Source organism: Muscardinus avellanarius, assembly GCF_963383645.1.
Source record: "Muscardinus avellanarius genome assembly, chromosome: 7".
NCBI classification, from domain to species: Eukaryota; Metazoa; Chordata; class Mammalia; order Rodentia; family Gliridae; genus Muscardinus; species Muscardinus avellanarius.
Window position 1 is genome coordinate 26,571,234 of NC_137793.1, and position 14,353 is coordinate 26,585,586.

At 38.0% G+C, this 14,353-nt stretch overlaps 2 protein-coding genes across 2 annotated transcripts in view; one reads left to right on the forward strand and one right to left on the reverse strand.

Moving 5' to 3' along the window:
* The window catches only part of LOC308265016 (olfactory receptor 2G6-like), a gene marked incomplete at both ends in the record, with an annotated part of 658,093 nt that overhangs the window by 92,279 nt on the left and 551,461 nt on the right, over positions 1-14,353 (forward strand). The window lies entirely within an intron of this gene.
* LOC308265520 (olfactory receptor 2T11) lies at positions 4,761-5,720 on the reverse strand (the record flags this gene model as incomplete). The annotated part of the gene is made up of 1 exon (XM_080699318.1): positions 4,761-5,720. One exon carries the CDS (start codon positions 5,718-5,720, stop codon positions 4,761-4,763), a length of 960 nt encoding a protein of 319 aa, XP_080555444.1.

Here is a 14,353-nt window from a genome sequence, read left to right on the forward strand (position 1 = left end):
TTGAGTAAAAGGCATATTTAGCTGACAGCTTTGAGGTTCAAAGATCAGTTGGGCTCATTTGTTTAGCTTATAGTGAGGGCTGCAAATGAAGGGACATCAAGGTCGGAATGGATATTCATATCTTGACCCAGAACAGAGAAAGAGAAGAGTTCTACAACCTCCTTCAAGGACCTGCTTCCAGTGACCTCAGGTCCCCACCAGGTATACAGGCCACATCACTGAAAGGTCCACAGCATCTCCCAACTCCCACTGAACCAACACTTTACAGATGGACCTTTGGGGGATACTCGCCATCCAAACCATAGCAGATGTGTAGTTTGCAAATATTTTCTCCCTTTCTATAGGTTGTCTCTTCACTCTTTTGTTTCCTTGCTTGTATAGAAGGTTGTTTAGTTCAGTATAATTCCTTTTGTCTATAATTTCTTCTCTTGCCTTTGCATTTGAACTCAAAGCCAAAAAATTATTGACAAAACCAGTACCATGGAGTATATGTTTTCTTCTAGTACTTTTATGTTTTACCTTTAAGTCTTCAATACATTTTGAGTTGAATTTTGTATATGGTAATAGGTAAGCATCTAATATCAATTTTCTTGCCTGTGGATATCCAGTTTTCTCAGAAACTTTTTTGAAAAGTTTGTTCTTTCTTCATAGTATGTTCTTGGTACCTTTGCAAAAAAAAAAAAAAATCATCACCATACATGCGAAGATGAGATTGCTAGGCTCTCTATTCTGATGCATTGGTTAATGTGTGTATGCGTGTTAATTTCAGTACCATGCTGTTTTTGGTTACAAAGCTGGGCAGTTTATTTTCTAGTCAGGGAGTATGATGTTTTCAGGTTTGTTCATGTTTCTCAAGAGTTGTCTATTAAGGGTCATTTGTGGACCCTGAATTCCAGGACCCAATATTCCAGGATTGTGCTCATGTTTCTGTGATTGATACTTAGATAGAGATTGTATTACATTTGTAGATTACTTTTTTAAAAAATGAACATTTCACAATAGGAATTCTTTCAAACCATGAACATGGGATATATTTCCATTTATATATGCCCCTTTTAATCTTCTATATCAATATCTTATGGTTTTCAGTGTGAAGATATGTCACCTCATTGATTGTATTTATTATTATTTTTGTAGCTATTGTAAAGGGAATTGTTTACTTGATTTTAAAGATGTTTTTATTATTTGTAGAAATAATCTGATTTTTTATGTTGATTTTGTTTCCTGCAACTTTGCTTAAGTATTTTATTAGCTATCACAGGGGTTCCCACTCCCTTTGGTGGAGTCTTCAGAATTTCCTATATTCTTTTTAAAAATTAAATTTTTTTATTTATTTGTTTTTTACTAGGGCATAGCAATCATACATCATGATGAAAATGAGAGTGACAGAGACATACATGCAAGCAGCACTCAGGAAGCTTCTCCACAACTCCCACTCTGTTCTTCCCTCTCCTCATGCATGATATTGAGATTGGTGTTCATAATTTTGTGTATGAACACCATGTCCACTGAAGTGTTTCTTCATCAAATCTCCTTTCCCCACCCACCTCTCTCCCTTAGGTCTCCTTCATTGTTCCCCTAGGATTTCTTCTTTATCTACAGTTCCTTTTGTATCTCAATTTCACCCTAGCTTCCATATATGAGGGAAAACATCTGGCTTTTCATTTTTTGACTGACTAATTTCATTTAGCATAATATTCTCTAGCTTTATCCATTTTTCTGAAAATGACATAAATTTGTTCTTCTTTGTGGCTAAGTAAAATCCTATTGTGTGTATATCCCAAACTCTTGTAATCCACTCATACGTTGATGAACACCTGGGTGGTTACGTAATTTGGCTATTGTGAATTGTGCCGCTATAAACATAAATATGGATGCATTACTAAAGAAGCCTGATTTCAGTCCCTTTGGATAGATATACGAAAATGGTACAGCTGGGTAAAATATGGTTGCTCAATTACTTTCTTCTAAAGAACCTCCACACTGATCTCCAAAGTGGCTGCACTAATTTGCAATCCTACCAATAACGTATCAGAGTTCCTATTTCTCCACATCCCTGCTAGCATTTATTATTGTTTGTATTTTTCATTATTGTAATTCTAATTGGGGTTAGATAAAATCTCAGTGTAATTTTGATTTGCATCTCTCTGACTGCCAATAATGTTTAATATTTTTCATATATTTATTGGCAATTTGTATTCTTTTCTGAAGTGTCTTCTTAGTTCACTTGTCCATTTTTAATTGAGTTATTTTTTTCTTTAATGGTAAATTTCATAAGTCTTTTGTATATTCTAGATATCGGTCCTCTATTGGAGTAGCTAGCAAAGACCTTCTCCCATTCTTCTGGCTCTCTATTAAAGTTCTTGATGGAGTTTCCTTTGCTATACAAATGCTCTTTAATTCAATCCCACTTATTAATCCTCATTTTAATTTCTTGTGCCTCAGGGATCTTATTGAAGAACTTCCTCTCTCTCTCTCTCTCTCTCTCTCTCTCTCTCTCTCTCTCTCTCTCTCTGTGTGTGTGTGTGTGTGTGTGTGTGTATGCTTTAACTGAAAAACTATAAGTTGGAGCATTGGTTTAATGCCCTCTTCTAATAATTGCAAGGTTTCTGGTCTAATTTTCAGGTCTTTGATCCATTTTGAGTTTATTCTTGTATGGAGTCAGAAGATGGGCTTTAATTCAAACTTTCTAAAAATGAATAACCAGTTTTGCCAACACCATTTGTTGAAAAGGCTATCTTTTCTCCACTGAATGTTTTTGGCCTCATAAAAATTAATTGGCTGTAGATATGTAATTTTTTTCTGAATCTTCTGTTCCATTGGTCTGTATGTCTGTTTTATGTCATTATCATATTGCTTTTATTACTATAGCTCTATACTGTATTGTGATCAGGTACTTGATGCCTCTTGTATGGTTTTTATTGCTGTTTTAGCTTTTCTGGGTCTTTTGTTACTCCATTTGAATTTTAGGACTAATTTTTCTAGTTCTGTGAAGAATGAGCATGGTACTTTAGTAGAAATTGTATTGAATCTGTAGATCACTTTTGGTAGAATGGTTAGAATGAGAGCTGTCATAACTATAGCAGAACTCTAAAACACTAACATCAAAATGGTCATTATGTGAGCAAACTGAAAAGGATGTTCTCATTAAACCATTAAACATAGTCTGAATACATAGAAAAAAGTTAGGAATAAATTTTAGATATTTCACATTTTAAAAAATTCAGTGATTAAAAATTCAAATGTAGAAGATAAAACTATAAAACAACTAGACAAATGCATTATTAAAAATTTGCATAAACTGAATAAAGGCAATGAATAAAATACCAATAAACATAAATTAGGGGTTAAAAAAAGAAAAAATCACTTAGTCAAAAAAGAGGTTAAAATATTAATTTTTTAAAATTGGAGGATCATAGGGCCGGGCGTGGTGGCGCACGCTTGTAATCCCTGTGCTTGGGAGGTGGAAACAGGAGGATCACGCAGGTTTAAAGTCAGCCGCGCTGGCTTAAGTGACCCTGTTTCTAAATCAAAATATAAAAATGGGTCTGGGACTGTAGCCTGGAGATAAAAGAGTTTCCAGGAACCCCAGTACCATCAAATAAATAAATAAGTAAATAAATAAATAATTGGAGGATCATATAAAAACCTAAAGCTAAAATAAAGTCTAAAAATCATGTAAGCTGCCGGGCATGGTGGCGCACGCTTCTAATTCCAACATTCAGGAGGCTGAGACAGGAGGATGGCGGTTTGTAGACAGCCTCAGATACTTAGTGAGGCCCTCCTCAATTCAATGAGACCCTGTTTCAAAATAAAAAATAAAAAATAGGGCAGGGAGTGTAGCTCAGTGGTCGAATGCCCCTGGGTTCCATCCTCAAACCCATCCCCCCCAAAAAAATTAGGTAAGCTAATATCTATTTGATATTAAATACTAAAGGCTAGTATTATTAAGTTATTTATATGATTATTTAACTATTAATTAATTGGAAAATAACTTCAATTTAAATAAGAATCAAATATTTTAATGAAGAAAAATTCAGTTCAATGATAAATACACAGAGATTTATAGAAATGTAAATCTCATTCACACTAGGGTTATACTATTTAACTTGCTTAATTGTAGAAATGGGCCTTAATTTTGCAGAAAGGAAAAGTAGATTATTATCAGTGGTAGATGAATAAAATTAAAAGATTTTAATACCTGCTCTCTGTGGCAGGTCATGCTAGTTCATTAATTGACAGCTCCATCAATATATAATTTAAAGGAATGGATTATATTAATGAAAAAAGCAGTCACAAATAGAATCAAGAAATTCTTTATATAGATATTGATCCCATTGTAGAAAACATGACTAAGTTGTGTGATGATTTTTTCTTTGTCTCTTGTGGCTTGGTAGTCTTACTTTGTTGATACAAAAACAATCACAGAATATTCAACCCCCAAATTCCGGTAGCTTTTTAGGGTGTTTCTGTTTCATTCAATCAAGAGTAAATTTCAAGGAGACCTGATGTAAACTGAAAGGTTTACCATGAATTCCACTTCTTGTGTTTTTTCCCTAGAGATAAGGACCAAGAGCAGACAATTCTTTAACTTAGTAACAGGTTGTTTTTGATATTTTACCAAAAGTTCTTTGTATTAACTTGTTCTACCTTTAGGAGCAAGAATCTGAACTGTGAGAGTCCTCTTAGTGAGACATTTGAATAGCTGACCAGTTAATGGAGGACATTCTTAGAAGATCTATATCCATGCAGCTGAATCTCTATGTATCAGTGGTGGCCACTTTCTGAGCAGATGAACACTGTGTGAATACCTTCTTCAGGGCCCCCATGACGTCTTTATTCCTGAGGCTATAGATAAGCGGATTCAGCATGGGTGTGACGATGGTGTAGAAGGCAGACACCACCTTGTCCTTCTCGGGGGTGTGGAATGATTGGGGCAGCACATATGTGTAGAAGGCAGCCCCATAGAAAATGCTGACCACAGTCAGGTGAGATGAACAAGTGGTGAAGGCCTTTTTGCGGCCCTCGGCAGAGCGCATGCGGTGGACAGTTAGCAGGATGAGGGAGTAGGAAGTCGAGATGATGGAGATGGGAATGAGCAGCATGAGGACACAGCATATATACATCAGGGTTTCATACAGGGATGTATCAGCACAGGCCAGTTTGAGCACTGCAGGTATCTCACAGAAGAAGTGGTTGATGCTGCGGGAACCACAATAGGGGACATTCATGGTGATGGGGGTGAGCAGAAAGCCATCAAGTGAACCACCAAACCAAGCACCTGCAGCCAACAAGAGACACACCTTGCGGTTCATGAGAACTGGATACCTCAGAGGGTTACACACAGCCACATAACGGTCATAGGCCATGAGGCCCAGCAGGAAGAACTCTGAGCCAATCATGGTCAAGTAGAGGAAGATTTGGATACCGCAAGCCACAAAGGAAATGGTCTTCTCTGTAGAAACCATGTCCACCAGGAGCTTGGGAACAGTGGTGCAAATGAAAAGGGTGTCCATGATGGACAGCTGGCTGAGCAGAAAGTACATGGGAGTGTGGAGGCGGGAGTCCACGTGGATGAGCAGGACCATGACCACATTGGCTGTCACGGCCACCACGAAAATAGCAAAGATAACTGCAAACACAAGCCCTGTTGCTTTGCTGCTCACCAGAAGCCCCAAGAGTATAAAGTCAGAGGATGAAGTTCTGTTTCTCATTGACATTTTTCTGTGGCAGCTCCAGGACCAGGAAGAAAAGTGAGACAAAGCCAATTGAGTGTGGGAGAAACCTGCAATAGAGATGACCAGCAGAGGGAGCTGACAGAAGGCAGTTTTCCAGGGTAGAATGCTGAAGAAAAACCAATAAACACATTGTAAGGCAGGCACTGTGGCTCGGTTTCTTGTTGGGGAATAGCGCTCATACATTGTGTGTCTATAGCCATTCTGCCGTGTGCAGCTGATGGACACTGCATGATAGAGAGGAGCATGTTATACCTATGGTAGGCTTTGACCACATCTGTTCTGCTTCTGTATTGCTCACATCCAGAAAGCTGCCCGCACTGGGGCTAACTATATACTGAGGGTGGATTGTTCGATTGATGGGCTAAAGCAAGTGAAATGAAGGGTCAGGACATTTATAGGGGCTCCATGACTGAGATAGCCTCTGTTCTTTCTTGTTGCTGTTACCTAAAACCAGCCTCCTCGCTGTTGCTTACACTGCTTTCTACACACCTAGCAGTTATTTCTTCAAATAGTTTGTTTGTTTTTTTTTTTTTTTGGAAAACCTAGAAACCCTTCTACCTCTGGGCTACACTCCCAGAACTATTTTTATAGTTTTATTTGGAAACAGGGTCTCTTAAGCCAGCAAGGCTGGCTTCGAACCTCCTGCCTCCGCCTCCCAAGTGCGGGGATTACAAGCATGCGCCACCACGCCCGACCTTCAGATAGTTTCTTTACTGTCTAACTTTTTTCTACAAACACTTGCAGAATTAAATTCTTCAAAAGCAGATTGGAGCCGGGCATGGTGGCGCAAGCTTGTAATTCCAGCATTTGGGAGGCTGAGACAGAAGGACTGTGGTTTGTGGACAGCCTTAGCTACTTAAAGAGGCCCTCCGCAACTTAGTGGGACCCTGTCTCAAAATAAAGAATACAAATAGGACAGGGGGTGTAGCTCGGAGGTCAAATGCCCCTGGGTTCCATCCCCAGACCCCGCAAAAAAAAAAAAAATAGACTGAATTATGTCACTAAACAAATTCTCTACTTTGCTGCCACTGCTACTGTGGATTGGTAAATGGTCGAAGCAGGTTGAAAATGTTGACATCCTGAAACTGCATCACTGAGACATGTACAGTAATGAGGAGTTGCCAAGCTAGACACCTGCTGAGTTTACCTATACTGAGGCCAAAGCAGGGCAGATTAGCAATCCATGAAGCAGATGTTTAGGAGTATGGCAGCAATGGCCACAGTTTAGGAAGGAATTTTCATCTCTAACTTATATCAAAAGGATTAAAGATTTATTTTAAAAGAAAAAATCGAACTATACATGTAGTATAGTGGCCCTCCCCAACAGTAAGTGCTAATGGTTTGAGAATCAAATAGTTATGTCTGTAAGCATGAGGGTCCAATGGAGGGGGATGCCACTGGAAGGCTGCAATTTAATTATTTCTATGCATAGAGGGGTTATTTCTATGCCAGAAAACATCCACCCATGAAGCAGGGCTGCCCAAACTTAGCAAATAAAAAACAGGATGCTCAGATCTATGTGGCTTCCAGATACACATCAAAAAATTATTTTGTTTAGATCAATAAATATCACTGTTTATCTGAAATTCAAATTTAGCTGAATGTCCTTTATGGTGCCAAAATCATAACTAGTCTCACAAAGGTTCAAGGATTGTGACTCAGTGAAAAATGAGCAATAGAAGCTGCAACACCCAATCAGTTGTCTGATAGAGACATTGAGGTTCTAACATTAAAACAAAGTTGGTTCACCCCACACTTCCTTTGAGCAAGTATGTTCAGATTGCTCTTCAAGAAGCTTAAAGCCAAGCCGGGCATGGTGGTGTACCCTGGTAATCCCAGCATTCAGGAAGCTGAGACTGGAGGATCGCGGTTTGTGGACAGCCTCAGCTACTTAGTGAGGCCTTCTGTAATTTAGTGAGACCCTGTTTCAAAATAAAGAACAAAAAATAGGGCTGGGGGTGTAGCCTGACGGTCAAATGCCTCTGAGTTCCATCCCCAGACCTGCCAAAAACAAAAGAGAAGAAGAAGAAGAAGAAGAAGAAGAAGAAGAAGAAGAAGAAGAAGAAGAAGAAGAAGAAGAAGAAGGACTAGTAGTAGTAGTAGTAGTAGTAGTAGTAGTAGTAGTAGTAGTAGAAGAAGAGAGGGGGAGGGGCAGGGAGAGGGGGAGGGGAGGGGGAGGAGGAAGAAAAAGAAGAAGGAGAAGGAGAAGGAGAAGAAGAAGGAGGCTACCGCCTCCTCTACCAGGCATCCCAGAAATCTGTGGTCAAAATTCTGAAGGTCTGTGTCAATGAGTCTTAATTTTCTGCTTCATTCATTCAAATTCCTTTCTATTTACCAAGGAAAACTGAAAATAAATATTATCCTAAAATATTTTTAAAGCTGCAATAGATTTAGATTTAGCTAATGTCAAATAAAACCAATTGTGGGCAGAATAATTCCTCTCCAAGATACTCTTGTCCTCATCTTGTTACCTAGTAATGTACTCCTGATTATGGCAAAAAGACCCTGCAGATGTAATTAATGGAAAATTCCAAAATGAAATTTTTCTCAATAATCCTATCATACTCAATCGGATGCAGTGTAGTCATTTTATTTATAAAAAGAGAGAGGCTATTACGAATTGTGCTGCTATGAACATAGGTATGCATATGTTGTTATACTTCTCTGAATTCAACAGCTCTACCACTCCTGGGTATTTTTCCAAAAGGATTGAATTCAGAGAACTATAGCAACATATGCATACCTATGTTCATAGCAGCACAATTCATAATAGCCAAAATATGGAATCAACCCAGGTCTCCATCAACAGATGAATGGATTGCAAAACTCTGGGAAATACACATAATGAAATTCTACTCAGCCATAAAGAAAAACAAAATCATACCATTTGCAAGAAGATGGAAAGTCCTGGAGAGCATTATGTTAAGTGAGATCAGCCAAGCACAGGAGAAGGTACATATGTTTCCTCTAATATGCTCAAACTAGGGAACACAGAGGATACCAGTGGGACTCCAGATAATGGAGGGGAAATACCAGCAAAGTTTGAATGGAAAGATAGGAGAGGAGGAAGGCTGAACTTGATTAATGAGGGCCCACATCCGAATATGTGTAAAATTATGAATATGGCATGGTTACCCGGGACAATCATTGGTGGGAGGGGGAAAGAGAAAACAGGGGCCGGGTGGGGAGGGCATCAAGTATAGTTCAAATGTATACCATTTATGTTCGATAAAAAATTAAAAAAAAAAGAGAGAGAGGCAGGACAAGCAGAAGAGGTGATATGGGAAGCAGTGGTCAGAGGGATTCATCCATGGCTGTGAAGATAGAACCTTAAGCCAAGTACTGTGGCTGGCCTCTTCAGGAAAGGCTAAAAATCTGGATTCTCTCTTGCAACCTCCATGCAGGAATGCAGCTCTCTCCACACTGTGATTTCAGCCCAGTTTCTGAATTCTGATTTCCAGAACCTTTATATAACAAAGAGTTTATGGTAGCTTGATGCAACATCCATAAAAAGCTAATATGCCAATCAGTATTTTTCTCAGTCCTTAAATGAAGACTAGTTACAAGGAATCCATTTGCCAGCACTCACGTAATCCTTACTGAGTTCAGTCATTGTAAGAGTGTCAGTGTTTTGACACGAACAACCCTTTGCAGAATATCATATGAGGCTATGTACTGAAATTATCACCATCGTATAGTGGGTGAAACTGAGACCCAGAGAAATGGAGTGGGAGAGCTGTGTCCAGACTAAAAGACCTAGCTGTTGCTATCATGCTCTCACTCTGTCACTACATTTAATCATTCCCAAAGACAGGGTTCTTTTCTGCCCCCACTTAAATTTACAATTCACTAAAAGAAGTTAAATAAATATAAGGTAGAAGGCCACAACCACACTCTAGAAAATTTTGAGTTTTTGATCAAAAGTAGCCAACAAAGTAATAAATCATCATATGACTTAGGCTGAGGGTGTTCAGATCCTAGAAAGGTCTATAATAAAAAAAATTTTAAAAAGAAGAAAAGAGAGAAATTCTTACCAAATGTACATTAAGAAGATCCTGCAAACAGGACACTCACAATCTGTGTTGAGCATTCACCACCGAGAGCAACTTTCTATGTCTCTGCAGATGTAATGAAGCCCCACATACGAGTTCGCCCCATCCATCTCCAGCACCACCACCATTCCAATCCACAGAAACCCCTGCACCCTTTGGGGGTAGAATGTGAAAGAGATCCTTTGTCATGTGTGTAAGGAGGACACAGTAGAGTCCACTCAAGGATAAATAACTCCTGAGGACAAGTCTATTGCTGACACTTGAGAGAAGAATGAGCAACAGACATTTCTTTAAAAACTGCATGAAAATGTGATCCCAATTTTAATCCTGGTGGAATAAATTGAAATAGTACTAGAGAAATTCTGCCAATGATTTGAAAAACTAAAATGAATTAAATTACCAGGGATTTTTTTTACATGATTGTCTTTGACTATTACATTGTCCTAGGTCCAGATGCCCCCAAAATGAGAAAGATAGAGATTTTTCAAAAATAGCATTTTGGAAAAGACTTAAAGGCAAATACTTATGATAAACTTCACTATTCTCACAGTTTAATCTTGTTATACTACCATACTGTGTCACTCTTGATGCTCTGAGAGTCACAGGTGAGTCTCCCTGTGCCGAGGTTACCTGGGACCTGATATCTGCAGAATTCCTACTGAGCCAGATCACACTCTCTAGAGTGGGTTCAGGAACAACACAGCTTGTGAAAAATAAGAGGCGCTGGTCTCACAACAGCTGCTCCCACTCTCTGCTAGTATCTGTTACTGTGTACCTGCTGCCACTGTCCTCTTCTCCCTGTGCTGAGAGAGGCCAGGAAACATGACATGACGTGAAGCCAATGCTGACCTGCTCATATGGTGATTATTTCCCATCGAGGGAGCACTGTGGAGCTTCCTGAACAGATAGATGCTGGGAAGCACCATTTACATTTTCTTCTGCTGCCAAGGCCCATGTGTAGGTTAGAGAGGTTGCTGTAGAGTAGAAGTGAGTTCCAGCCAGTCTACCCAGCCTGACTGTCTAGTGAGCGCTGAATTATATGAATATTGAGGAATAAGGGAGGAGTCTCATAAATTGCTGGTGTGAATGGGAATAGCTCTTGTTTTTCTTTGAGAGAGTTCCAAATCAATATAAAAACTGAAAGATAATGTAGAGATTTGTACTCCTGGAGAATTTTAATACAGAAATTATCAGAGGAGGGATGATTTATTCTATTAAAATATTCATCTTGGATGCTGGGCATGGTGGCACAGGCTTGTAATCCCCACACTTGGGAGGCAGAGACAGAAGGATCATGCAGGTTCCAAGCCAGCCTTGCTGGCTTAAGAGACCCTGTTTCCAAATAAAAAGAAATATAAAAAATAGGTCTGGGAGTGTAGCCCGAAGGTAGAAGGGTTTCCAGGAACCCCAGTACCACCAAAAAAACCAAAATCATCTTGGTATTCTTTCCAATAAAAAAGCAAAGGTAATCTATGCATCTGCTAACTGAGCTCATACTTAATAATTTTAGTCTTGGCATATAATAGAATTCCAAGTGCCCACTGAAATATGAAGAAGGTCTATATCAATTTTTGTGGAATGACAGTTTGTGTTTTTAATAGAGAAAGGTGTATGTTTACAATATCCTTATTCTGTGTATATGTTTTATATATAAAGCAATATATACATATTCTTTGTACTAACTCTCCATTTTCAAACTAAAACTGTGTAACACATTTTTGTCATATGTTATAATGGTATTGTTATAAATATTAAAATTTAACTTTTAAAATCTTTCAAATTAGGACTGCTATTTGCAATCATCCCTGTCTTGGGTAATTTAATTCAATTACCTTTTCCTCCTTTGAAGAAAGTCCTCATAGGTTATCTTTAGAGGTAGAAAAGCAGCCCTCTATTGAATCCCCATCAGCTGTTCAGACCCGAGGCCAAAAGGCATAGCTGTAACTACTCCAGACAAGTTTCCTGGTTGAACTCTTCCGAATGTACAGAGCATTTCATTCACATCACAGCTCATTGTGGTTAAACATTTTGGAAATTCATAAAAGAACAATTTTGGTAAATTTAACTGACACATTAATCTTAAATCTTTTTGAGCAAAGGGCTCCATGTGGGACTTACCTTCTATTTGCTCCAGAGAAGAAGAAATATCTCTGAAGTGTCTAGCAGACCCCAGTGATATTTCTTTATATGAGCCACAATTTTGAGATTCTTAGGAGAAATCACTGAAGAATCAGTAAAGTTGGAAAGAACTTAACTACAGCTCTTTTGATTTTGGCTTCACTCTTAATGTACAAGTTCATTTATTCTTAATATACAATCCCACACGAGCTTGTAAAAATTACTTAATTTAGTTGACCTTCAGTTCTCTACTGGAATTCTTCAAACCTGAGATGCCCTGAAAAAAAAAGCACACAGAGAATTTAAAACTGTAAAATCTATACTTTAGATTTCTAAGGCTTATAATATATTTATTGACAACCTATTCTATATAGCAGGTAAATTACTTGGTGCTTGGAATGTATCATAGAAAAAGATGAAAACTTGTGTCTTTGCTTATGTGGTAGGTAAAATTTAATGAAATTAAATCAGCTTAAAGTATGATAAAAGAAACAAAAGAAATATGGGGTAGTCAAAGTTGATCCTATAGGCATTTATTTATCACTTTGGCATTCTTAGCTAGTTATATAAACATCTTCTCACAACAGAAATTATCAATATTTCCATGGCCTCTGAGTCTCTAATTTTGAATGAAGAACATCATGAAATGTTTGGGTAATGACCATGGCTGGAGAGGGAGGAGGGTGGATGAAGACTTGAAATAATGCTAAGTATAAATACAAAATTCCAATCCAAAGATATTTGTGGGAGAGGAAGAGAGAAAAGTGAGATACATAAGGAAGTGCTCCAAGAACTGTGTGCATGCGTCATCACTCTGTACCCCAGGATGATGTATAATTACAGTGCAGCAAATAAAACATATAAATGAAGTATATATATGAATATATATGAACATATATATGAATATAATCTCACCTGAAAAAATAAATATAAATATATTCGGTTTTAGCTCCTTATTTACACATGTTGCTTTAGGTAAATAAGCTCTCAAAGCCATGACATTATCTACTCTTACAATTGTCCTGTCTCTTGTACCCAACTCCTCTGTAGAGTCAGAATCTGACGTTTCAAAGTTCTGTGTTCACACAGTTGTCAGATCTCTCAGCAGAGCTTCACCTCCTTCAGTCAGTCTCTGCCATGTCAAGGATGTGCTGTTACTTTTCAGGCAACAGAGCGGTCTAGAGTCTCTTCTTCATGCTAAATAATTTTCTAAATATTTTCAACTTCCCTGATTACTCTTTTCTAAAAATCTTTCTGAGGGTTTAATACAGTATATAGTAAGACACTTTATGCTTTCTACTCTTATAATTTTATATTGCATAAGTATAAATATTTACTTAAATAAAACAAATATTTAGAAGTGTGGGTTCAGGCAATTTAATGATCATATCTTTTTACCTACAAAAAGACCTTGCAAAGTATATTATTTCTCCTCATTTCCTCATGATGGGTCATCAGATCCTGAAAGACCAGCTTAGCTGGCACCCAACAGAAAATAAATGTGGTTTTTATCATCATTTTGCTCCTAGAGGAATCTCTATCCCCAGGCCATTATTAAGGCTAACAAGCTGGTAGCTGCCAATTGTGTCTCTTTTCTCTTTTGGTAATTGTCTATCAATTAATATCAAGGTTTGGTGCATACACACACACACACACACACACACACACACACACACACTAGACTAGAAGTCAGAAGATATGGTCTGAGACCTCATCTGCCCTTTGGTTTAGTGAGGCAATAATTTTCTCTGAACATCAGTTTCTCTATCACCCATGAGGCTAATTATTTTTTACATACTTCATGAGACCTTGAGAGGATAAAATACTATGGTTAAATATGTCTTGAAAAATGGGGAGTTTTTTTTTCACCTTTTCACCATCTTCTTGAACAATGAATACCTTACGGCAAGAACACAATTGATAATGTTAAAATTAATTATAAGTTTCTATACTTCATAATTTTTATTTCCAAGTTACTCTTGGAAAGTTACTCCTCCTAACATTGTCAAAACCCCTCCGTTCATGCTCCATCACAAAAGCCATGACATCTTTAGGGACTTGTGTAAATGCTCTTCCCTTACTCATTTTTCAGGTATTTGGAAATACCTACCAGTGTATGAGTTAAATATGCAAAGAATTGAAAAAGTACAAACAAAAATGTCTTATTAGACATAAATATATGGGCCCAGTCAAGGCTGTGGAAATAGGAATAGACATCAGGTGGAAGAGAAATGAGAAGTGTGATGTGATTTTTGAGAGGTTCTAACATGGAAGAGAAGGCATCAGTACAGAGATTTTATTAGTCAAAGTTTGCTAGAGTAACATAACTCACAAGATCCCTATATGGTAAAAGGCGATTTATCAAATCAACTTACAATCCAAAGCAGTGTGGTCCCAAGTGGCCACCTACATAGAGAGAGCCAGAGAAACCAGCAGCTGGTCAAG